The sequence below is a fragment of the Falco rusticolus genome, chromosome 9 (assembly GCF_015220075.1).
Source record: "Falco rusticolus isolate bFalRus1 chromosome 9, bFalRus1.pri, whole genome shotgun sequence".
NCBI classification, from domain to species: Eukaryota; Metazoa; Chordata; class Aves; order Falconiformes; family Falconidae; genus Falco; species Falco rusticolus.
Genome location: NC_051195.1, coordinates 3,630,514 through 3,656,874, shown reverse-complemented (window position 1 = coordinate 3,656,874; position 26,361 = coordinate 3,630,514). Strand labels below are relative to the sequence as shown.

The 26,361-nt window shown below is 41.1% G+C and overlaps 1 protein-coding gene across 1 annotated transcript in view; it reads right to left on the bottom strand.

Moving 5' to 3' along the window:
- The window catches only part of ADAM12 (ADAM metallopeptidase domain 12), a 187,357-nt gene that overhangs the window by 150,027 nt on the left and 10,969 nt on the right, over positions 1–26,361 (bottom strand). Inside the window, exon 2 of the mRNA XM_037400747.1 lies at positions 20,231–20,364. Within this exon, the coding sequence (XP_037256644.1) occupies positions 20,231–20,364 (134 nt within the window). The remainder of the gene's footprint in view (positions 1–20,230; positions 20,365–26,361) is intronic.

The window sequence follows — 26,361 nt, the reverse complement described above, 5'->3', positions numbered from 1 at the left end:
AGTTGTTTTGGCATGTATTTGTGGGCAACCCACAATATGCTGTGCACTGTGGAGGATAAGAATTGTGATGATAATTACTTCTAAGTTCCCAAAGATAAGAAATGAGGCGTCCTCCAGATTATATCTGAAAATGTTCTCCACAGTGGGAGCTGTCTGGCATGCTGAGCAGGGCACAAGCAGATGAGCTCCGTGCACTACGCACAACAACTGTATGCACAACGTATTTGTGTATGCTGGGGAAGCAGCAGACCATGAGAACTGTGTTTCAGGGCCAAGAGAAAGTTAAGTCTGTTCTGAACTGTGCCCATTCCAGTTATCTGAGCCACCTGCCCAGTCCTTAAGTCCCTTCAGCGTCACTTGCATCCTCAAGTGACTGCGACAGTCCCGTGATGGACGTTTCTCCACATCCATACGGAAGGGTTACACGGCCATTGATGAGCAAAAATGAAAACCATCGTCAGCCCCCTCCCGATAATTTCATGGTTCAGCTAACTAAGACAGAAAGCAATAACGAAAAATACAGTAGTAACTGTGTCCACCGAGAAGCAAGCTGAGATGGCCACCCATTTCACTGAACTGAAAGTCAACTCAGAATACTTCAAGAAAGCCCATAAATAATTCTATCACTGAAAGAGGATTTCAGATGCTTTTTGTTTCCCGTCAATACAAATCTGGCTGGGCTCAGTAAGTTATATTAAATGCACATGTATCTCCTTCAAGCCACATTTCATGCTCTCCAAACATCTTTCTCTAAATTAGATCCTTTCATATTCCTTGAAAAGCTCAGTTCTTAATTAGGAAAGAGTTCTGATTTTCCATTTTCATTAATTCATTTGATTTCAAGATTTGGAAGCCAGGGTAATTGCAACTAAATGAAATTTATTGAAAGGCAAAAAGATACAATCAGTTTCAGACAATGAGAAATGTGGGAACTTTTTTAATGCAAGTAAGGGGTAGGTCTGAATGTCCTGGCTAAACTGAATCCTTGACAATGCAACAATCTCCAGAGAAGCAATGATATATGTTTTGCTTCTCTGAATGAACTCAGAGGATTGGCTAGATTAATGCTTAAATCACTTAATTATTTGGCTTAATTCACATGCTGTTCTTCACTTTCAGATCCCTTCAGCTCCCCTCCACTTGCACTGCTCCACTGCACCAGGTCTGTGCCAAGATCTCTGAGCTCAGACTTCATTCTCCCTAAACATTTTTTCGTATTATGTGGCTCAGATTAAATCTTCTTTGCTAATTTGTTATTGCAATCACAGATATGCTTCTGGATTCAAGTTTCCTTTTGCATCACAAGTACTGGAATGCAAACCGAAAGAGAGGAGATGGTATTTAATTTCCACTCTTTCAAACTGTAATTTCTCTCTGATGATCTTTTGAAGATGATGAATGAGTTATACAAAGACAGATAAAATATTAATATTTTCAACCTAATGGAAAGGGCAATTTTACCCCAGTCTTGGGCTACTCAAGATAACTTGACAAACTTTCCAAAGCTGTAGTTCCAAGACAAATGAATCATTTTTATATCCTGGAATGTGCCCTAAGAGAAAGAAGAATCTGAAGATTTCCTAGTAACACAAATGATATTGCAAACCTGTGGGCAGCATCTCACATTCTTCTGCTTAATTAGAAAGACACTTTACTTACAGATATCTTATCTATACATTTACATTCTTGTAGAAAATAAATTACATGAAGTAGTGTGGAAATCTTGGAAAGCCTATCTAAAAAAGCACTCTCTAGAACAAAAACATATGTTGTTTTCTGAATGATACTCAGAGATTTGAAGTATTAATGTCCAACATATTTCTTGCTACAAAGGCAAAGACAAAACATAGATGAAAATGCCATTACCATTACTATATACACAAAAAACTGTAAACAAAGCATATCTATTAATTAAAAAGTACATTTTAAAAGATATCTAGCTAGATTATAGAAGGCCAATATGCTTCTAATCCCTCCTGTAGATAATGTGCATAACTATTTTCAATTATTAACTGAGCTTATAGAAAATGTTTCCTTTATTACCCATAGATTCAATAAGAATAAGCTATAAAAGATATTTCTAGAGCAAGTTTTCTCACGACGTATTAGATAAACTTGTCGGTCTGAAAATAACCCCTGTATCAAGGTTATATAAATTGATATTAAAGTTCAGCGAAGATCTGCTTTACACTAAATCATCCAGAAATAGCACACCCTTTCTCCATTGAAGGGCATGCGGTAAATAACTGAAGAGGAGGTAAAAACAGATAATCAATTATTTCAGTTGGCTTCAGGGTTAGTGCTGAAATTTTCAGCCCCTTCGAGAAAAAGCAAAAATCAATATAGCACAGAATTTTGAGATAACAAAGAAAGAAACATCTCAAAGGCATTTGCAACATGTGATAAAAGTATAAAGAAAAGTCTGCTGTCACCTTCAGCTGCTCTACCACACAATGTAAATGAACAAAAATATTCCCGTTTCTTTGCTGAACCGACTGCACAGGGTTAGAACACAGAAAAATGAAAATTCTGCAGAAGGCCCATAAAATGTTTCAATTGCTCAACCTCAGTCTTATGGACCAGAATGAGTAACAATATTTTTTAGTTCAGCCAGTGGATGCTGGAGTCAGATACCCATAGGGACTGGGGGAAAATAAGTTTGACAGTAGTTTTGAAATAATGGGAGAAAGTAGCAGTTGCTCTTGCAGCTAAAAGATGAGGAGCAAGTAAAGTTTGACACTGCAAACTTTATTTGGATCGCTCTGGATGTAACCAGACCTTTTTCTGAGACCTGCCTCTGCAAAACACAGGCTACTAGAGTATCCCATCATGAGAGAAGACCGTCTATCCGCCTTTCTGGACAGCTTTCAGTTGCTCTTAGGCTCACATATCATTCAAGCATGTATTTACGATGTTTACCCCGCTTCTTGTCACTCCATTGTTTGTACAAGTCCTGCTATAACTTTGCCTGCCTTCCCCAATACCAGAAGCCAGTGAATTAGCACAGGTAAGACAGAAAAATAAGGGTCATCTGAGACAGTTTATTTTATGTGCTTTCACTTGAGAAATACAATAAAGCTCTGACAACACACTGATTTAAATGTTGGTGAGAGTCTCAAATTCTCTGTGTCTTATTTCAGTTCCAGAGATTATTCCCCACCCCCGGGATTAAACCCAGTGGAAATTTAAACACAAGTTTCCCCAGGGATGGGCTATGATACTTGGAGTATTAAGGTATTTGCACTAGCTGCATGGTGTGCCATATGCTGTTGAATTTCCATCAGCTTTGGAGATTTACTGTCTTCTGAGAGACCTAGAACTACAAACCAACTATTCTTTGTAGGGGAAAAAAAAAAAAAACCAACCAAAACAGAAAAATCATATTTTCCAGCTTAGTATTGGGAAGAGTTGGTAACCACAAAAGAGATATATTACTGAGGAGCACTGAGTGAAAAAATCTGTTGAACACCTGAAAATTTCTATTAGGCCAACCACAGTATTATCTGCTCCCAACATGCCACGCTCTGCATCCCATCTACCGTCTTCATAGCTACTGACACAGAACTGCAGAAAAGATACTGAATGAAAACAAACAAACAAAAAACAACAACCAAAACCAACCAAAACCAACCAATTTGGGACTGAACGTGTTTTCATTCAGACGATCCTTCAAAAAAACCCAACAATCCCCAAACCCATCACCATGTCTCCGTTCACTGCTAGTTAAAGCTCAGACAGCTCTGCAACACAGCCCATGTGTACCAGGACTTTACAACCCCAATGTCCCAGAATGTGTTTTGAATTACTTCATGCTTATTGTAAACAGTTGAAATTGTCATCTCAGGATTTGGTCTATTTATGATGCACTCCAGTTAAATCCTCTCCTCCCTTCCCCCTTCCTGAAAATCTTTTGAAGCTTTGATGCTTCCTCAGAGTAACAGATGACACAAATACGAGCCTGCTGCTGCCACCCAACATTGCTTATGGCATTATACTCCCAGAAAGCCATCGAAGGGCCTCCAGTGAAGCCCGATTATTTCTGTGTAACAAGTTTTCCATCAAATCCAGAAAGATGTACAAGAGACTTCCCTCAGCTTTCAAAAGATTAATTTCCCCATGCAAGTTTTGTTTTCAACATTTTATAGCATCTACTTTGGAAAGAGGCAATGAGGAAAGTGCTGCTACAGGACATAGTCAACAGTTCACATAGACACCGTATTTTTTCACAACCTGTCTCGACAGAATGACATATACATCTCTCTCTTGAACATCCAAAATTTCCCAAGGACAGGGTTTCCTCAGGCTGTCTGCTGCTGTTCTCTGAAACTGTCTTGCACATCTATTAGGTGTCTCTATCACTGCTGCAACCGCACACCTATAAGGCAGAGATGTGCCACTATCTCCATTTACAGATGAGCAGCTAGAGCACGGAGAAGCTAATTGATTTGTCCATGATTACACGGGGACTCTGCAGTACAACACAAAATTTAACAAGTCCTTCCAGAGCCATAACTACTTCCTCCGTAAACCAAGCCACTTCAGGTTATAAATATCCCAACCTCCGTGGCATCCCAATCCGCCTCTGTGATTACAGTGCCCAGCCACGAATTAATAATGAAATATAACAGAACAAGCAAAAGGCTCAACTTCTGCCAGGGCATTTTCTGTTAGCTGAGGTGGAGTTATAGGTGATGTTGTAGTTGTCTATGTCATTATTTAGTCTGGTTTTGGGTTGTGCAAAAACCGAAGAGAAAGAAAAGCTATGGGGCAAGAGTCTTCATCCTAGGCAAGAAACAGATGTTCCCTGGTTTTAGGTAGTTATAATACCTGAAAAATCCAAATCTTATTCACTGAAATGTAGAGATGGCAAAAGTTTGCAAAGCATGTATTTATAAAGGAGAAAGAATTGTCTCCATTTTACATCAGATAATAGAAAATGTGGCTTATGGAACCTCAGAGGTTCCTGCCCCATGTCAGGATCAGCTATACCTCTCTCATTAGCAGCCGTTTCTCTGGCTTCTGTGAAAATCAAGTACATTCCGAGAGACTTCAGAGCTGCCCTTCCTCACTATATGCACGTAAATACATCCTTTTCTCATTATCTTCATTACTGAGCTCTTACTTGCTGCCTGGTAGGGCCATTCATCTTGCTCCTGCTAGTTGTGGAGCATACCTAACAGTGACACAGAAACTGATCACTCCCTCTTGCCCTCCTGCAGCCATTTACACGCTGCAATGTTTATCACGTCTCCGTCCAGCCTCTCCCTCCCTAGACTGACAGTCCCAGCTCTCTGGTCCTCCCTGCGGGCAGTGGCTCTGGACCTCCAGCTGTTCCCGGCCCTCCTTCCTCTGGTCTCCCCAGGCGACCTCTCTCTCTCGTTTGTTTTAATGGCTGTTCTCCTTCCCAGTAATTATTCAGTGAGGATCTGGTATGAAACACACACAGTCTCCAGGGCTGCGGTCTCCTGTGAGATTCAACACCTCAGTGGTCTGGTCCACAGCCTCCTCCCCACACTACTGAGTACTCCAGCCACTGGATCATTATTAACGAACAGGTTTGTGCCACACTGTTACACTTCAATACTCCTTTTATTTATTCAGTACTCCTTTTATTTATATTTTTCTTCCCCACAGAAAGCAAGAAGTCCAACCTTTCGTTGAGGTATGCACCTGAACTACTGTGTTACCACTCCTTTACAGCCCTTTAAAAAAACAAAACCACGTAATGCTGCACCACGTTGCATATTTAGTGACGCGAGTATATAAAACTTTGCCTGCGAAAACATGACATATTGCACCAGAATTCTCGGTTTTGTACTCCTGAGTCATATAAGTTAGCAGAATGCGAAGAGGAAGGCTGCTGAAAAGGTTCGTTAGTGTCTCCGTAAGCAGCAAGTGTTTGCCAGACATGGGTACCACTATGTTGTAGCACAGTGTCAGCCAACACAGTATGTTTAGAGCGGGACTTTGAAGCACAGAAGCAAGTCAGATTTTTTTTGGCAGGTTTAAAAGTATATATAGTTTTTCTGGAAATTTTCATCCAGGCTTATCAACATATAAATAGAGAAGGTCCCTGCAGGGGTTCCCCCTACTGTGCTGATTTCCTCAAATGATGAGGGAAGGAGCATTTTAGAGCCATATCACACATAAACGACTAGCCTTGCTCACCAGAAGACTAAAGAGTTTCAGAGAGCAACTCAGACGGACAACTCATCGAGTTGCACAAGAAAATAACATTTGAGGACTGAACAAGTTGGTTAGACTTAGAAAGGATTAGGAAGAGCAAAGATGCCACGCCTGTACTCGTCCCCTGAGGGATTCCTGAGCAACTGACTCTGAACTGCCTTAGCACAGGGATGTTGCATCAACAGTTACTTGCTTTTACATAAAGACTCTGTTTTTAAAGAAACCTGCATTTCATGATACATTTGATATAGGTACATAAAATGAAGAAGGTATATCAACTGCTCCGCCCCAAAGAACTCAATTGAATTTTAGTTTGCAAATCAAAATTCACAGATAAGGATACCTCACGCATACAAACTCTAAGCTAAATACACGGGACAAGTTATTTCCTATCCATCTATCAAGGCTGTGACAGTGACATTGCATCAACAGACAAGATCCAAGCTCCCTAAAATCGAAGAAGCAAATTTGCTCATTCTGAGAGATGCAGAGGAATGATTTTGTGGGATAGGTAAAGACAGCAATAAACTGCCATATGACTTTATTTTATGCTGAATAAAATTCTCACTAGCTCATGGTAGACTGTCAGGTGCCAGACAGCACACCAGAAGAACGTGAAAGTAATTTCACTATCGCTCTTGAGAAACTTTTTGAACTTTCACTGCTGTGACAAGAAAATATATGCACATAATATAAAAATGTAGAATGTAAAAATGCAAAATGGCCTAGTGGCTGCTAAAAAAAACCCCAAAGCACAGAGTAGGATTTCCAAATCGTTTGGCTTGATTGTGATGGCTAATGTAAGAATTCACATTCAGCTTAAGTAATACACCTGTGAGACACAGCTTTGTGCTTGAATGGTGATATATTGATTCATCTTTCCCTGAGAAAGATAAAGATTTTGCTGGAAAACCAAACCAGCATTGCCTTTGAAGACTTCAAACAGAGGCTGGACTCTTCATCTAAATTGTTAGTAATGAAGGCTGTGAAGAATTGACCTGAACCACCTGACCTAAACCCCTCATTTCATGACATTCGGGGGAAGGGGGGGGGAAGGGGAAAAAAAAATCCATCTCCTTTGTTATCTGCCCAAAATTATTTGAATTCTAGGAAATGTTGTTCAGCTCTGACACACAATGGGGAACCCCACAAGACACTTATTTCATATACATCAGCCAAAATATCTGTAGCAGCTGCTGCTGCTGCAATTTTTAAGCTCTTTAATGATAAGACCAATAAAATCCACACTTTCAATGACTGAATACTGTTTTTTTTTTTACACTGCCTAGTGCTAAGATTAGAACAACTCTATCTACATATATGAAGTTCATGACATTGGCAAGTATGTTACAAGGACACACTGATAAGCTCTCCGCTTCTAAATTAAATTCCTTCCTAACAACATGTCCTAGAAGAGCAGAAACATTGATAGGAATTCCACTCAATAGTATATATTATGATCTGATTTCAACACACAATCTTGCTGTGACCTTATTCAGCCATTTTTTCCTCATATGTTGCAAAAAAATTCAAACCATGATTTAAGAGCTGAATCCTGCAACAAGGTTGGAAACAGATTATCTCTATGTATATATAGCTATAGATAGCAATATAGACACCAATATACCTGCTGTATTGATATAGATACAGATATACCCACTGAGAAATTCATAATGCGGTGGGGAGGCCTCAGGAATCACTTTTTTAAAGAAATGGCTCAAATCTAGTTGTCATTATCTCCATCTCAAACCCACATATTTAGAGAAATTGCTAAATACTAATTCTGTGAAGGCCAAAATTAGAATTTATTTCAATTTTACACACTGAGATTTCTTTTTAAATAAGTTAATAAAAGATGTATGAAAGTGTGTTCAAACTAGTACATTAAATTTTAAAATTAAATTGATGTTTGATGATTAAATGGCATATTAGAGAGCAGTAAAAACGTAAACATGAAAGAAAAATACATAGTACACTGAAATATTATTTCTCAAAATGTTCCTTAAAATAAAGTGTTTTCATGTCAGTGTTAATCTCCCTCAGAAGAAAGGTGATCATGCTAAACTTGGACTGATTCATATGGCTCATCATACACTATAAAGATATCAATTAATGCTCTTCATAGTACTTACAAGATGCTTTTAAACTGCCTCAGTGATTGCAACAGTGAAAACCGTCGTATACAGCATTGCAAACACTCCTCTTTAATTCTTTGAGAAGTAAAATCTTGAAAATATTTGTTCCTTTGTTATCACAACACATGCATGATTTATCCTCAAATGCAAGACATCCCTCTTTCCCCCAGAACAGCAAATCCCTGCTCCCTAAAAAGTTGTACAGTGAGTGTAAGAATGCAAATAACACTATTAATCTGAAATCAGACATTACCAAAACCAAATTAATGTCCCATGACTTGGATTAAACATTACTCCCATTTTGTAGATGGAAAAGGCCGAGACAATAAAAGGGGAGTTTGCTGTACAAAGCAAACAATTTTGGTTTCTGTCTTTAAAAAGCCCAACTTTTTCTGTCCTTATTTTAAATTTGACCTCTGCATCTTGAGGGTTTCCAGGCTCTTGATGCTTGGTTTCTGCAGAGGGGTGGTTTTCTGTCCTCCCTCCTATGGGGATCCTGGGAAACAACCGCCTTGGTCTGGAAGGCTCCCACCGATCACAGTTTAAACCCGTCCAGCCCAGTTCTCTTTTTTCCTTTATAATCAACGTACCATGCCAGTAAGCCATTCTGCACTAAACTCACAATGAAAAAAGGACATCAATATTTTGAAATATCTTTTCATTGCAGCTGAAGCCTTTTACAACCAGAAATGCTAAAGTAATAAATAGAAACTCAATAAAGTATGAAATATAGAACTTTATGTATAATTATGGTTATTTAAATTTATTTTAATTTCTCTCTGCAGGGTGTGCTTTTGGGGTTTGGCTTTGATTTTTACATATGCCACTCTCTTATTCACTGTAATTTGCATGCCTCAATGTATTCTCAATAGCTACTTCACTAACAAACATGACATCTCTTGGCAATAAAAGGTTAAAATTCACTTTGCCTTCTGACTATAACAGAAATACTTTTGCAAGCTAATGATTGTAACAGGCTGGTCTGCTCCCAAATAAACATTCTAGGGATTTCCTGAGGTGTTGTTTTGTTTTGCCTTTTCTTCACCCCCCAACCCCACTCCCCACCCCTTTTTAATTGAGGGAGAAGAATTTGGAAGGCACAGCAAGCTTAGAAGTTATTTCAGTCAGAAATGTGTATATGTTGTCTTTTTATACACTTTTAAAAGTAAAAAAAATACATTTACACAGCTTCTGGATATTCATTTTATAGAAGAAAAAAAATATCTTTAAAGCTTATCCAACTCATCTCCTTCTGCCAGCTTCCCTTGCCAACTCTTTCTTAGTAATGCCAGTAAACGCCAAAAAAAGTCTGGTTTAAACAATGTTTCTGTCTGTTGAAAGCAAGAGAAAGGCAGTTTCTGTTGGAGACACTCAATTTAGGGATCCCACTTTTAATCCTGCTGCTGAAAACGCACCCTGACCATGTCAGCGTAGCAGAAGGGAGTGTGCAACGCTAAACCGGCAATGCGTGAGAAGTTGCTTTGAGGACAAAATTACACAGTTCCTCTTATTGGCTTTTCCCGCAACAGATTAATTTCCAGAACCTCCCCTCTCCTTTGAAAAAGGCAGATTCAGTCTCTGCCAAGGAAACGGTCCTTTTTGGGGCAGGGATATTACGGCTGTTCAGATTAACATATCTAAGAGCTTTTGTCTCATCGTCACTTGCCAGGAGCTGAAGCAGACCTCCTCCAGCAGCGCCTCTTTTTCAGTACAAGATGTACTTAATGTGAAAACATCTAGGGAAGGATGATGGAATGGGTGAAACTAAAGTAAATAATGTCATCTGAGAGACACCAGAGTAGGATTTCATCCAAGATTGCTGCCCGAAGGAGCCTGCCATCTCCAACACTCACACAAATGAAGTGTGCCGGAAAAGACCATCTGCCAGCGCGCAAAAATTAGGCATCTCAAGGAAGATCTGATCCTCCCCTAGCTAGGCAGCAGCTCTGACTAAAACTGTTTGCTCCTGTGCCCGTTTAAGTGGCATCAGGTAACACGTACAATTCTCCTGAATATTAGAATTATCTATAGGCTTCACATTAAACATCTAATGTAAAATGCTGCCACCTCAGAAGGAGGTAAAGCACTCCAGACAGTGACGACTGGCTGGGAAGGGTTTGGCAGGTTCACCTCCAAAAAGCCTGGTTTTGTGCAGGACTTCTGAAGTGCTCCTCCAAGGATGTGGTGAGTGGAGAGAGAAGGAGCAAACAGGGAGATGAACCCTGCCAAGAAACCGCCCAGTAGTTCCTGGTAGAGGGAGATGGCCAGAAGTTCATTCAGCAGAAGCGCAATAAAGTTGAACCTCATGCAGGAGACACAGTAAGGGCAAAGGAATGAGGGTAGGACCTAAGAGCACTTCATTTCCTGAGAGTGATTCAAACTTCAGAAGAAACAACATATTAGCGTCCTGGAAGTTGGGGCAGAGGTTGAAAAGGCAATGACAAAGTCATAGCTGGAGACCTAAATGGAGCTGAATGCATTCCGGTTTGCTGAAGGAGCAATGAGAGGTGAAAATACCTCTCCTTGGATCCAGTGGCCTTGTCAAAGCAACCATGTGTGTCTAACTGCTGCATTGGGGTGAGCAAACACATACTTCATTGCAACCAGTATCACCAGTAGATTCATCGTTACACTGACCAGCAGCATCACAAGCATGTCCTTGCAGGACAGGGATGAGACCAAGTCCAGCAAAATGCCTGCAGGCTCTGGCAGCACCCCACTGCACACCTGCGCCGTGCACACAGAAATGCATCGCACAAAGTACCACCAAACACATTTCGTCTCCAGTCTCCCCAAGCTTCATCACACTGCTGCGTCTACAATGTTGTAAATTGCAATTTTGTTAAATTAAGCTTCGAAAGTTCAATTATACGTTAAAACTGTGTCCTTGAGGAAAGGCAGTGCACAAAAGGGACGCACAATTTCCTCAGGGTAGAACAGCAAACTTTCTGCTATATCAATATGATACAGATAATTTTTACCTCATCTGCACAAGCTTTTCAAAAACAATTGGCAGACTTTTGGCAACCATTTTATTTCTAGAAAAACAGCAACACTTTGAAATCCTTTTATTGCCAAGATATTGCTACTGCATTTAAAAAAGGCTTATTTTCAATCTTAATTATTTTTTTCTTATCAAGCTTTAAACTGCATATAGCCTCTATGATTTCTCATTACACTTCTGAGAAATGAGAAGCATTCCTATAGAAGAGGTAAATCAATGGGGAGTTGAGCAAATCATATTGAAACCGAACCATAATTCAACAACAAAGGCATCAGGCTTGTTAACAATGGGACTCAATGGATCAACCAGCTAAATTTACCTCGTGGTCCCTAAAATACACACCGACCAGAATTCAATTTACTAAGTCTTGCTGAGATAAGGGTCTTCGTCAGGCATACATCAGCAGCTCTTACTTTCCATGGCCTTCCCCTGCTCAGAGGACTCGAGTCCTTTGAAAGGTTCCAAGTGCTGCTGCTGCCGCTGCCTGCGAGTCCTCCAGCGCCTCCCTGCAGGAGCTGAACGCTCCATATACCAAGAGCACGTGGGGGGAGAGAGCCTGCTGTAGGAATTACCTGGTGCTCCGTTTGACTCAAGGCAAGCACAATAAGAATTAAGAACAAGGGAGATTCTCCTCTTGCCTGTAAAAAAAATGATCACATGTTCGTAGCTGGAAAGCAAAGTATTATTTTAATCCAATACTGAAATTCATACCTTACGCTTGCAAGATCTGTTGCAAGAGACATGAAATAGCCAAGTATAAGCTAAATTAATTCAATATGAAAATGCCTCAGTACAAGCACTTTACAAACCCAGTATAATGCCGCATAATTGCAAGAACTTAGTTTTAGATTTAATACCACGTTAAAGGGCTGTTAGCATTAACTGCATCGTTAAAAATATGTTTTCCCATTTTTATTATGGAAAGTATGATCTGTTTGTTTGGATATTGGTTGGTTGTGTTGTTGTTTTTTTTAAAATACCAGTCTGAAAACTCATGCTAAAGAACATGGCTTCAGCTCCATCACCTTACAGAGGACCGTATGAATGGATTCCTCCAGCTCTGATCTGAGACACTACCTCATAGCCAGGGGGTCGCAGGCAACAAACGCCACAAAGCTCTTCTGCAGAGTCCCATCGCCTCAGCTGCTGGCAGAGGGAGCCGGGGTGGTACGGGGGGGGGCAGAGCTCACTCAGCGCCAGTGCATCACTGGCGATCTTCACTGGCCAAGTATGACAAAATTCCTCCCAACAGCTCAGCGTGATACAGGCTCATGAAAGGGACTTTCACCCTGTTGAGGGCTCCAAGATGTTAAGGGGGGCAAGGGGGGGGAAAGTGTCTGGTGAATGGTTAATATAAAACTCTACATTTTCTGTTTATTGAAATAGCAATCTCTCTCAATAATATCTGCTATTTATATTGTGCATAAACTATCACACAAAACTTTACAAACTTAACACACTGTATCACTTAAGCTAAAAATGAAATGGACCATTTTCTGGGATGAATCCCAATTGCTTAACACTTCCCAGTATGGCCAAGCGTTTCAGGCAGGAAATGAATACTAGTGTATCTAGTTGAAACCAGGGCACTGATTCAGTGCAGACAGAGAAAAGAATTTCCCCTACTCAATCACCAACACAAAGTTTTTATTGGTGGTCCCAGCTCCAGGAATTTCTCAAGCCTGTAGCTGCTACGTAAGATCCAGCAAGTCCCTAGAACCAAGAATCACCTACCGACATTTCTAAAACTTTTCATAAATGAAATTATCAGATTGATTGATTGCTTAAACATAGCTACGGGGCTGGATGAGAAGAAGGGAACATGTTTTCCTCCATGAGAACCTCCTCTTGCACAGGATAGGGTGAGAGGGGTGGCTTTAAGCTGCTTTTGCTCACCAGTGAAGGGATCCAGCCCTACCAGCACCACCACAGAAATTCAACCAAGTAGCAGAGGAGGTGACACATTCCCTTTCCTAATAGCTTCCATGCAAAAATTACGCTATTTCTGAATTAAACAAATACAGAGGAGTTATTAAATAATAGAACATATTTGAACTAATTAGCCCTCACAGTGGCCCTACAAGGCAGAAGTATAGGTCTAATAAAAAGCAAAAGAAATAACAGATTGTTTACTAGGCTATTAAATTAATGACTACCAGGTTACTAATTAAAGGCTCAAGGAGCAGATCTCCCAGAGAATTTTATCGAGGATTAGTGCAGTTTCTCACACCGCTGAGGCTGCCTGTGCCAAGCTGCATTCCCAGCTGATGACACAGCCTTAGCAGCCTGCATAGCTCTGCCTCTTATATTTGATACTCATGAGTCATAAAAATATGGAAAGGACTATAAATTCTGTTTATGCCTCTCTCTCTTTTAAGATATGTAAAACAACTATGTAAAAGAGCTATGAAAGCTGTCCTCTCAGTCTTCAAAGACCTGTTTAAGCAGCACTGTATGATTCCCCTTAATACAATTGTCTGGAAGTCTAAACTTTGGTAATTATTTCAAATGAAAAAGAACAGCAGGAGGCTCTGTTGAAGGGAACATAAACAATTATCACTTGCACGAAGGCTATGCCAGTTATGAAATAAACTTGAATGGGTTTGCTCTTGAAAACGCTGAGCACTAAATTAATTATCTGACATAGCAGGCCCCTCAGCTGTACGCCATGCATCCACCCCAATGCTAGAGTCACGTGAGAGCACCAAGAGGTGCAGCAAAGAAGGGAAATGTGAACCACCACAGAGATCCTGTTAAATTGGGGTATTTCTAATAGGTGCACCTATAACTTCGTAGCAACACTGAAGCTGGCAGGCACACCATGACTCTGGATGACAGACTGGACTATGACGGACCGTGCATATTCTGCCAGTTTGCAAGAGAAATGCAGCAACGCAAGAGCAGGAAGACAGGACCAAACGGGTAAGGCTCATCCCCCCTTGGCAGCTTCAAATATGTTCTTGAATCTCCAGCATTAGTCCTGTGACTTCATAACAAATTCACAGTCATTTCCTGTTCCTTCCAATGATTTTTTGTTTCAATGGCAAAAATCCCTGTTTCAGGAGGTGCTGAATTAGGGCATTAGAGTGAAGGTATGGAAAAAAATGCAAAAAGGTGTAAAAGAATCAACGTAATGTCCAATACATTCGATAAATCTGGAGAAACATAAAGATAACTTACAGCTGTCAGAGCATGTGATACTTTTACAGGTGGTAGAGAATTTCACATTGAGATTCAAGTTATCACTGTCCAGAATGACATACAGATAATCAAGATCCTGATGTTTGTTTATGAACACAATCCATAACACAGTACTTCACGAATGAGGCAGGCAGAAATGCAAAAGCTACTTCTTTGCAAGCTCAATGAGATGCAATCCATGCTAAGCAGTAAAAAATGGTAATCTTCTGCCACTTTATATGCAGAATCTTTTGAGTTGTGACAACCATACACTTAGAAAAGAGAAGAAATATGGTCTAAGTATGTATTTATAGCTGGCCTTCATCTTTATCTTTGCATTTCACTGCTAGAGTTTATAGTCAAAGCATAACATAACACGAAGAAAGAAAGAAAGAAAGAAAGACAGAAAGACAGAAAGAAAGACAGAAAGAAAGACAGAAAGAAAGAAAGAAAGAAAGAAAGAAAGAAAGAAAGAAAGAAAGAAAGAAAGAAAGAAAGAAAGAAAGAGAAAAAAAGAAAGAAAGAAAAAAGTATTGCTACAAGAAAAGGAACTCTGTTTTCTTATCTTCCTTTTCTCCATTTTTGAAAACATCTCTTTAAGATTTTGATTTGCAAACCTTATTATACCAGCCCAACCAAAGGAAGGAAAGTGATTCACACTAGTTCAGAATCTGGCCTTGGGAGCTTAAACTTGGTGAAGCAGTTTCAATGTGCTCTGAATCCATTACCCTCTCCCCCAAGGGAAAATTATTTTCTGATTTATTTGGATTTAAATGTCATTGGTGTCAGAGTCATAGCTGTTCTTCATCAGGGAATCATCTGTGGGTCATCCCATCCTCTCTGCCCATCATGGGCATCTTTCTTTTGCTTTGCTTGTCTCTAACCTCAACACAACAGATCTGTGTCTCCTGGTATGCAGAATCCATCCAGCACCCACTGCCAAACGAGAGGTCTAACTTTCTGTAAGGTGGGGGAGAGCTTGCTTTTCCAATATATGTTTTACACATTGAGGTCAGTGGCACTATTTCACACAATCCCAGAACAGTCAGGGTCGGAAGGCACCAGGGGTCATCCAGTCCAATGCCCTGCTAAAGCAGGGTCACCTCAAGCAGGTTGCACGGGATCACATCCAGGTGGGCTTTGAACGTCTCCAGAGCAGGAGACCCCACAGCCTCTCCGGGCAGCCTGTGTTCGTGCTCCATCACCCTCCCAGTAAAGTTCTTCCTCACAGCCAGATAGAAGATAGACTTAAAAGAATCAGGTGAGACTCACTGTGATTCAAGTGGATTAAGGATCTAATCCATAAACAGATATATCGCGTGCATCATGGTCCTCTATACATTACCCAAATTTCATGTTGAAAACCAAATTCTCTGCATCATTTGAAAGCAACCTGGACTGGCAACTTGCAACCTAAAGCATTTCAGGGCTTTCCAGCTTCTCATGTGGCAGTTCAGAAACAATGCTCAGCTCCATGCTGCCCGGCTACAGGTCCTTCAACCCCTGCCCAAGTTCAGCTACATACAAATTTGTCCTTATGAACGGCAATTAGAGCCTGACTGGTGCATAGACCTATGTATGGAGTCGTTTAATATTGCAGATGGATACAGAGATCAGAATTGCAAAAGTGTGTGCATAAGCATTAAAAGATGCAAATCATCACCCAGTAAGGAGAGTTGCCCCAGACTTGCTCCTATGCTTTTAGAAACCTCAGAGGATTCAGTCTTTCAAGGCGCTTGATCAGCCTTGTGATTGTATTTGAGTCCTTGCAGGAGCCAGTGATGGCATGGTAGATCCTGCACAGACAAGACTGGAGAAAAACCTGCATCTAAGTGACAGATGTCACAACCTCAGGACTCTTTGTTTACTTGCATAATTGATGATATCATGCATGCACAAAATGCTTTCAATTTCCCAGAAACCTAATGCATTTTAAGATCTGGACCCAAAGCTGGATACAAAGCCAACTTCATTAATGAGTGTGTCACTCCAGGAGAATGAATGTCAGCTCAGGGCACTGCCACACCGGGATCTCCCCCAGCGGTACTACTATTTCAAGTCTGTCCGGGATGGTCTCTGGCAGGCAATGTTTCCCCACAGTTACGACCTTTTAAGCATGGAAACAGAGCCAAGAAACCCTTAATGCCCATGTGAACTGCTTCCTGCCCAGCACTTGTCTCTCCAGGAGAAGGCATGTGCTTCAGGCTCCAGTCTAACACCAGCAATGTTACCTGACCTACAGCTCCTGTGATGCAGGGATCTGGCACACTTTAGCCAGTGTGTGTCCCTAACAGGGTGTGAGGATAAAAGCTGAAGCCAAACAGATGGTCTTCTAAAAATCTTCCCTAAAGTGCTCTGTGTACTAAAACATCACTTACCCAACTCTCATCAAACTTGGCTTGATTTGCAAGTCTCAAGCCAAGTCTGAAGAAAAATATTCAGCTGGAAACATGCAGGGAAAAGAGTCTTTTCCCTGCACTTGAATAATACAAAAATGAAACAATTTTGTTCAAACCTTATAATAATTTAAGAAAAATAGAACCCAACCCTCTTGGGTTTAAACCAAGTGCTGGGGAAAAAAAAAGAAAAAAAAGAAAGGAATCTACACAGAATGCAAAGTGACAAACAAATGAAAAAAAGAAGTGGAAGGAGAACTGGAGCTATAATGGTAATGACCTATCAACACATTCTATAATGCACACAAAATTTCAGCGAAGACGGAAATCACATCTGCACCAAATATGGGCAGCTATTGTTTGAAAGCACACAGCGACGTTGCACAACACTTTAAGGTCCTGATTTTGCTGTCGCTCGCCCACAAATACAGTTACGCATCAGTAGTCCTGACTAGCAACAACTGGATGCTCAAAATAGTACCCACTAATTTTAGAAGCATGTTCAGGATTAGCAACTGTATATTATATCCAGTTAATAAAAGGATTTCACTGGGCACCATCAAAATATTCCAACTGAAAATGATCTGCATTTTCTGAATTTAGCAAAAGACGCCAGGAGAAGTGCTAAAAACCACTACCTAGATGAACGGCATCACGCAGTTGCAAACACATACATGCATTTCCACAGTAACTTCTCTTAAGTATACATATTTCATTTTTTAAATGTGTTTCACTATATAAAGTGTTTGCATGAGCATATGCATCTATTTTCGAAACAGAAAGAAGCAATAGCATTTCTGAAATAATGCTCCCACAATGAGATCCTGGTCTGGGTCTCTTATGGCTTTGACTTGGGGTGTGGAGGGCAGGGAGAAAATCTGCCCAGTAAAAGGCAGGTCCCCTCCAGAAACAAAACACTGCATTGGTACTTAAGGAAATGCAAATTTCTTAAAATGTCTTTAAAATTATTTAAATACAATTTGATTACACATCTGATTTAAAAATGTGATTTTCCCTACCATTAATTTGAACTGTCATTCTTAGGAAATACCTATAATCATTAAAGTCCTTGAAAAAGTGCACTCTAACTGTATTAAAGTAAATCCAGGGTGTAGCTAAGAAATTTTTTTCCTTCTCAATAAATGTAATTTGATTGCTGCTGGTGAGCAGATCTGTGTTTGTGTGATTAGACAGAATGACTAGTTCCAGCTTTTTTGCTTGTGCTCTGCACAGTGTACTGCATAGATGGCCCTCAACAAGGAAGTCATTAGCTTAATAACAACTCCTGACAGATTCTGAATGAGATATGCCAACAGATATTGCAGTGACTCCTGGGGTAAATGAAAGGACAGTTTTATCTTCAAGATAGGAAAGAAAGAGTAAGCTGCACTAAATGACTAGCACGGTTTATCGGGGGCTAGTTGTTAAGCAGGAGTATTTATGATCAAAGGAGTGGAGAATGGGGCTATCATTGTGAGGTAATTATCTACACACAAATAACTTTAATACTTCGGCATTTTTATAACAACTACATTATTTATTTTACTATGTATTCTATTGCAATACCATTTCCCTGGTTATGCAGTACTGTGTACTTGCACTTTATTTTACTTCATATAAAATTAAAATAAAACGGAGGAGCACTTTGAAATGAGTTGAAGAACAATAGCTCCTATTTAAGCATCAAATACAACAGTATTTAACTTTTGTGCTTTTGATCAATATTTATGTGACAAGCTATTCATTACTCTTCTCCTCTACCAATTTAATGCTGTTGTTCTTGCCACAGCCTGAACTGCACTTTTGTGTATTTAATTTATAACTGTTTCCATGGAAAAGAAGTATTCAAAGAAAAAAAGTGCTGATACAGCACTTGGATCTTTCTACCAAACCACAAATCTTTTCTAATGTTCATCTTAAACTGAAAGTAATTCTGGGAAACAAATTAATGATATAAATCACATTATCATTACTCACATAAAGATACTCTGTTGTAATGCTTTGAGAAAGCTACAGTGAGTAGCTAAAAGAACTCTATATGGAGAATGCCTGTTTCTAATTAAATGACCTAAAAATAGCACTGCACATATATCTAGGACCAAGCCATCTGTGTTATCTCTCTAAGATAAGCCATTACACACCCACAATGATATCCCTTTCATCACTGCAGATATTCAAAACTAGGAATGGCCCTTCTTTTCCATTTAGGAGGGGGTGGGGGGGCTGGGAAGTAAACAAAATTCTAATCCAGACAAGGTTTTTTGAAGCTCAGATCCCTAGTTTTGAAATCTCTTTTCAAGCCTATTTCTGTCAATCAGCAGAAAGATTCAAAAGCAAGAACTCAAGTAGGATTTCTCCATGAAACGTTTTCCCGATGCATTAAAGAAAGTTGTTCCTAAAGGGCTGGCTGTGCTGTTTGCACTGTTTCCATGTGATGGTTTTTGCTTTGCTTGGGTTATTTTTTTTTTTAAAAAAAACAAACAACAACCCTTTTTTCTCCTCATTCTGACAATTAAAAAAAAAAAAAAAAAAGTAAGCTGGAAGAAAAACAGACCTGAGTTAAAAAAGTTGGCTAAGAGATTCCCGTGACATCTTTGGTGATAATCAACAACAACCTGTCTTCATGCTTCAAGCAGGGGACCAAGCAGACAGAAAACAGCCCTTTTCTCCTAAAAGCCCATATTATCTGCCAATGTCCAAGGGAAAAAAAGGAGGAAAGCTTATCAGGGCCTGTCAAGAGGGGGAACAATCTCTTCTTGGTCAGAACTAGCGATGGATTATCGCCTTGTTAGGCAAGGGGAAAGCAGAGTGTGAAGGGTGACTCGCCCCCCATCCCCCCCGCAGTACATGGGGTGGCATCCGGGGGCCATCTCCCATGATGGGCTCCAGGTAATGCCTCAGGCTGCAGTCAATAAAGCAACATTATTTACACTTTTCCTTACAGTTTTTGCTGTCATACTGTATTTAATCAAGGAAATGTGTTTGGTGTATTTGCCCCTCCCTCTGTTTTGGGGCTGTTTTGCTGTTGTATGCTACAATCTTGAGCAATGTAAGTTAACTTCTTCAAAAAAATTCTTTCACTTCAAGCTTTCATTTCTGCCACCAGAAATAAGAATGCCACATTACAGTAAAAAGGTAATAATTTCCGCCAAAGACCTTACTCATTTTCTGAAATTAGGTAAGTAACAATTTAGACAGCAGACTCACTACAAAAATATAAAAAATACTCCTATAATTGATATGATGAAGCTAAGTGCATTTACTTGCCCCTAAAGCCTTCAAATTGTTATACACCTCAGAATAAAGTAATAGGCAAAATGAAGACTAACCTTTGAATAAATGCCATTTACTGGTCTCCACTCTTCTCCATTCAAAAGGAAGGGAATTGTTATCTCATAATCTTTTGACTGGTCCGTTGGCATCTGCTGTCTCCGGGACTCCAATTTGCTGTCCACATTCTCGCCTAGGGACAAGGAGAAGCACTTCATGTTAGTTGGGAACAGCAGCTGGCAATGTGAACCTTGCTACTTAAGGGACCTGCGGCACGTTTCAAAAGGAAATCATTCAGGAAAAGGATGAAACATTAAAACACTGTGGGGTCATATTGTCAGTGTCAAAACCTACACAAATTCCTGGGAGAGCTAGGGTTCTGGGAGAGAAGTGTCGAGTTTGATTAGATGTTGCGCTTCTGTAGCAGCAAAAGACAAAGCCTGGCCATACAGGAGTAGAGATACCGGGATGGAAAGAGAAGGAGCTGGGATGCCAAATTGAAATAAAAAAAATTTGGAGAGGAATTGTCACCACTATTGAAAGTTTTACATTAATAATTATACTAGACTTTGCATTTTTTTTTTTTCATTGAAGATGATAGCAGGAGGAAATGCAATAGGTGTCATCATTAAGACAGTAAGCGAGCTGCAGGAATTTAACAGAGATAAGATCTTATCAGGACTATTTTTCCGTAATCAAGGTAAGAAATCAGCCTTGAGCATTCCACTCCCCAGTCCCTCTTCTCCCCATTCCTCTTCCCTGATACATTCACGCAGAGTCAGATTCAAGGCAGAAGTGGTGGTAGGCGAGCGGGGGGACAGTGGCCCAGGGTGTAACTGGCCCTGCTCTCCCTGGGCGAGCAAACCCTGCAGTTGCATGACACAGGCTCCCTAAGGGCAGACAGTGATCCCAGACTTTCCCTTATGTCCTTCCCGTTTCTGTAATGGGGTCAGCCAGTCCTCACGCTTTGCGAGCTGGAGTTACAGCATAGACGTAACAACCCAGTCTGGGCTCCTGAAAGCTCCAGGTTTGACGTACACAGCAGATCTACCACGTTTAATCCTTGGTATTTTATCATCCCCCAAACATTTCTTAATGCACCATCTCTACTCCGCTAAACACGGAAATGTGTGGTCGTGCTCTGTTTTAACTATCCTGAACTGGGTGCAACAAAAGAATGAATATTTATTTAGCAGCCTCGACATTTCTATATGGACATGCAAGGAATTCATAAAGTACCGAGAATCCCGTACCATCGAGGAGGCACATTCTCATTAGTGGGGGAAAAAAAAAAATCTAAAAGAGAATGTAAATTCCCATTGACATAATGTTCAGCTCCTACACAGTCAGATGACTTCATTTCATAGTACAATGTCAAACAGCTATTTGCATGCAACATTTATCGAGCGTTTTTCCTCTCACTAAACATACTAATGGCATGGTGCCTGTCAAAGAACAGCCCCCCCAAACAACATCATTGTACGGTATTGAGAAAAAGCCTTAAAGAGAAGATAGGGATGGGTTCCAGGTACCGTGGGACATTCAAAATGTTGGCGGGGTTTGCCACGCTCTTGACCTACCATCACACTGAGCCCCTTGGTGCACTTGGACCCCACGAGGATCAAACCTGCGTCTTCACAGGTGCTCTAGACATGTGACAACCCTCAGTTAAGATGAAGAAGGGCCAGTGTTACCTTTCTTCCTCCTCCTCCTCCATTGCCTTTGCGCTAGGAGGTGCAGAGGGAAGGTGGTGGGGCAGCGTTTCAGCAGTTAAACCGTGGCTCAGGGCTGCACCGTGCACGGGAGCGAGAGGTGAGCTGTAGGGACCTGCCCACGCAGCCCAGCGCTCAGTACCACCATCCCAGCAGCCTGACCTATCCCCTCTGGCCACCTAACACACTCTGAGAATCCAGACATATGTTTTGAGCAGAATAATTTAGTCACTGTTAGAACTATTTAAAAATTTTGTATGCAGTCATCACAGTTAAGCCGATGCCAGAGGAAGACAAGCTCGGTATTTTCCAGCATGCTTTTAAAAAACCAAGATGAAAAGATAAAGTATATTGGGGAGAGGAAAGTTGCTTGTTGTATGGTGTTCCTGCAGGAAAGGGTCTCACCTCACCCTCAGAGCAGCCCAAGCCCAGGTGACAGGGGGCTGGGAGGACACTGTGTCAGCCCTTGGAAGTGATGGTCCCAACCCTGCCCACAACTGGGTTCACCCCTGTGGAGATGTACAAGGTACCATCTCATGTGTCTAGGAGGGTCTAGGGAGAACCTCACAGCTCTTTATTCTGATTATCAGCCATGAAGCTCCCTGCACAGAACAGAAATTTATGAAGCATATATCAGAGAAATGAGAAAAGTTTGGCTCCAGCCCTGATTTTTTTTTTCTTGGCTCACTAGAGCAGTCACAACTATATGAATTAAATGACTCAGGTCCTTCTATTATTTTGTATGATTTCCATTCTGAAAGTCTCATGAGACCTAAATTTTAAGAAACCCTAGGAGTGTACTTCTCCTTCCACTGATGCATTGCTTGCATCACTTCCACACAGTCTTACGCCATGGAGCTGCAGCTAGATATCAGGAAGCATCAAAGTCTTTCTGGTATCTCCTACATGTGCAAGTTGCCTTTCTTATTAATTCTGCAAAGCATTAACATCACAACATTACCCGAAACAGAAGAAAAGGGGAAAGGGAGGGATGAGTATTTGTGCACAGATGTGTTATTCCCTCATTACGTGTCATGGTCCAGAAACTGCAACTGCTATAAAAATATCACGGGAATAAGGGAACAATATCTACACAACGTGCAGATCAATTTTGCCACTCCTACTCCTGTTCCATTATGACAAAGTGATGCTTGCGGTGCATAACAAAGTAAGATTACAATGAGCAAATTTAATCTTACACACATGCCTATTTAGCTGCACACTGAAAATGCATATTGTGCAGAAGTGTTGATAGTCTGGAGACAGACATCAAGACAGGTTTATAGGCAGCAGTTATATCTTTATTGGAAAAGATAATTTATTTGGGGGAAACAAACCAGACAAGCTTTAGGGATTGCAAACTCTTCTGAAGCCATAAGCATTTATAAAACACAAGATCAATTTCTGTCTAGTTGCTTTCCTTCAGCCAAATATTTTGCTGCTTATCTGAATGTTTTTATTTAAATTATTGGGTGTGATAAAAATCACAGCTTCCTGAAGAAGGCAGAGAAAGCACTGCAGCCCAGTCATGGGGCCTCATTGTGAACAGCACTTGGGCACATGCTTAACATCATGCACTTGCTTAACTCCCAACTGTCCCCAGTGTGATAGATGCATATTACAGTTCCTTTTGTAAATCAAATAATTTATTTTTCTGATTTAAGGTCATTATGTTTACGTACTGTGTATATTTCTGAAAGAGACAAAATGAAGAAAACTGCATAAGTGATATTTAAATTCCAGATCAATCTGTGAATATAAAAGTAGGGGGAAGATAGAAAGGTAAATCCTTCCAATAGGATTCTGCAGCCTCACTGCAAAGCTTCAAAGAACACGTTGCAGAAAATAAAGGATGACAGCCAATGAAGAGTGACCCACACAACCCCATCGGAGGTGGGGAAGATGACAGCATCTAAAGGGCTGTCTAAAGACGTGGGTAGGGAAAGACTGTAAGTCAGGAGGAAAAAAAAACACCACAAAAAAACCGTAAGAGTCAGACCAAAAAAAATGTAGAAATTGAAGTTGAAATCTGTGGGAAACTTTGAAAAAATGGGACAAACAGATGTGCAGCCCAAAGCAGCCCTGAGCCTGAGCAGTGGTGTGGGCTTCTGGGTAGATGCAAAGGTGGGCCAGCTGCTGGCAACCTCGGAGCGCCTTGGCATGCACGGCCCTCGCCTCCAACAAAGTCAGAAACACTGAAGAATCTGTCCCAGGGAGGGCCACGTCACCCAGTCTCTTGCACAATGGCTGCACAGAACACTCCCAGTTTCCCTCTGTGGGTGTTGGGCCACCCATCTCTGAGCATAAGCCCAGCCCTCCCAAAGAGCATCCGAGGGGCACCAGGAGAGGAGCGTGATGGGACGGGACCGGACATCTGAGCTAACGAAGGGTTTCCATCACCTTGATCACATCCCATGAGCTCCCAGTGCTGCAGTTCTTCATGCGCGCAGACGTGCTGGTATTTCCTCTCTGCCACTCTTCATCTCCTTTACCCATTTTCATTACGATTTCTTTGAAGCTGGAACCATTAGAGTTGTTTGCATTACATTAATAATGAGGCCTCTTCTCTACAGGGACTCTCGGTATTACAGCAGTATAAATAGTGTAGTAATTGAAATCAGAGAATTTAAATTTTGGTAACGTGTCATGAGAGGGGAAGAAAATCAGGCCATCTGTATTACCAGAAATTTTTATTAGACCCAGGTTTCCTATCTTTTGTGTCACATGCACCTACTTACTCACCTACTTATTTTCCATTTCAGTGAAATTCTGTCCAGTTCTTCCTGACGCGAGCTCGTCTCCCACTTTTTCACATGAAAAACTTCACAGTTGTGTCTATCTGTTTTCTATTTTCAGCCTGCACTGAAGGTAACGCTTTTGATCCGCAAGCAGCCCACAAGCTGATGTAGTGCCCTTTATACTTTTTTTTTTCAGTAATATAAAAGATACTTTGTACAAATAGCGAGATGAGTAGATGTTATCTGACATTAACTTTTGTGTGGCTTCAATATTTTTCATCTGCCACGTACTTCTACAACTTTTCTTCTTTGCACACTATCATACAAGGACTCATTGGCAAAGAAGTTAAGAACAGTTTTCATCTTTTTGCTTTGTATTTCGGTTCCTCCGAGCTCTGCACAAAATAAACTCTAAGCATGCAAAGGGACATCCTTGCTTAAGGGCTGCTGTCTCCTGAGGAAGCCCAGACACGCTTCGGATTTGCATTTACTTAAAATCAATAAGCTTTTAGCCAGGCAGTGTAATTTATTTGTCCTTATGACAAACAAAAAGGTGAATGCTCTCAGGGCTGAATGGGTCTGGATAAAATGGGATTCAGTGAAAGGAAAAAAAGAAAATGCTCCCCCCCAGCTGCAGACCCCTGCCATCCTGCTAGTGCTGGTTTTGCTCCCTGCTCCCCTGGCATGGCACAGGGAGGAGTCAGACCTGGGACGGTTTATAAATACCATCCATCTATTAACATATACAGATTTACGATCAAGCCAATGTTGCATGCTGTGCTTCCTTCCCGTCGTGGATGTCCACGTTCTGGGAATCCCATCTGCACATCTTGCCGCGCACGTTAACATGGTTCTGTCAGGGTCTCGAGGCACCCAAGCACCAGCACCCCACTAAAGCCCAGCCCAGGGTTGATGGCCCCAGCCCTGGCAACGCTGCAGGCTGTCCATCTCTAGCCCACCCAGACCGCAGCCCCCTTCCTGGCACACCGCATCCAGTCACCCTTCGTGCAACCCACTGCAGCTACTGCTGAGATATGAAAATAATAGGATAAAAGAAGGATAAATGGAATTAAATTATATTATCCTCATGTTACCTTCCATATTACAAATGGGCTCAGAGTTGTAAGTCACAGCCTATCTGCTTTTTGTTCTGCAACAAAACACCAATGCACCAGAATAATCTTAGGACAGGAAAGAATAATAGAACGGAGTAATTTTTCTGCAAACTGAAAACAGCTAACAGCACTGCTCTGTATCGCAAGGCTTTGGCAATGCCGTGGAAGACAGAAGAGGCATGCTTTATCCATTTCCCTCCTCATTTTCTTCAGCTTCCTCTGCTTAGTTCACAGTCAGTGGGATCGGTGATTTGGATGGGTCATTTCTGGCTACGTGTGGTGGAAGGGCTATGCACATGGCTGCATACAGCACGCGCTGGACCATTGGCAATTAGTTTTGAGGCATCCCCACAGGCTCTGCTGCCAGATGGCTTCCCCTACAGCCCAGGATACCTCGGGTCTGCTCTCTGCAACCAGCCCCAGCGAGCTGGGCAGGCATCCCAACAGAGCCACCACTGCCAGCCGGGATGCCCGTCAGATGGGAAAGTTTTATTCCCCACATCATTTGCCGTCACATCTTATTTGGGATGATTCTTTTAACACCTCCAGACTCAAAATAGAACTTTTTAATTCAAAATTACCAAGCTCACACACTAAGAGAGAAGGACAAGCATTTGCCTTTCAA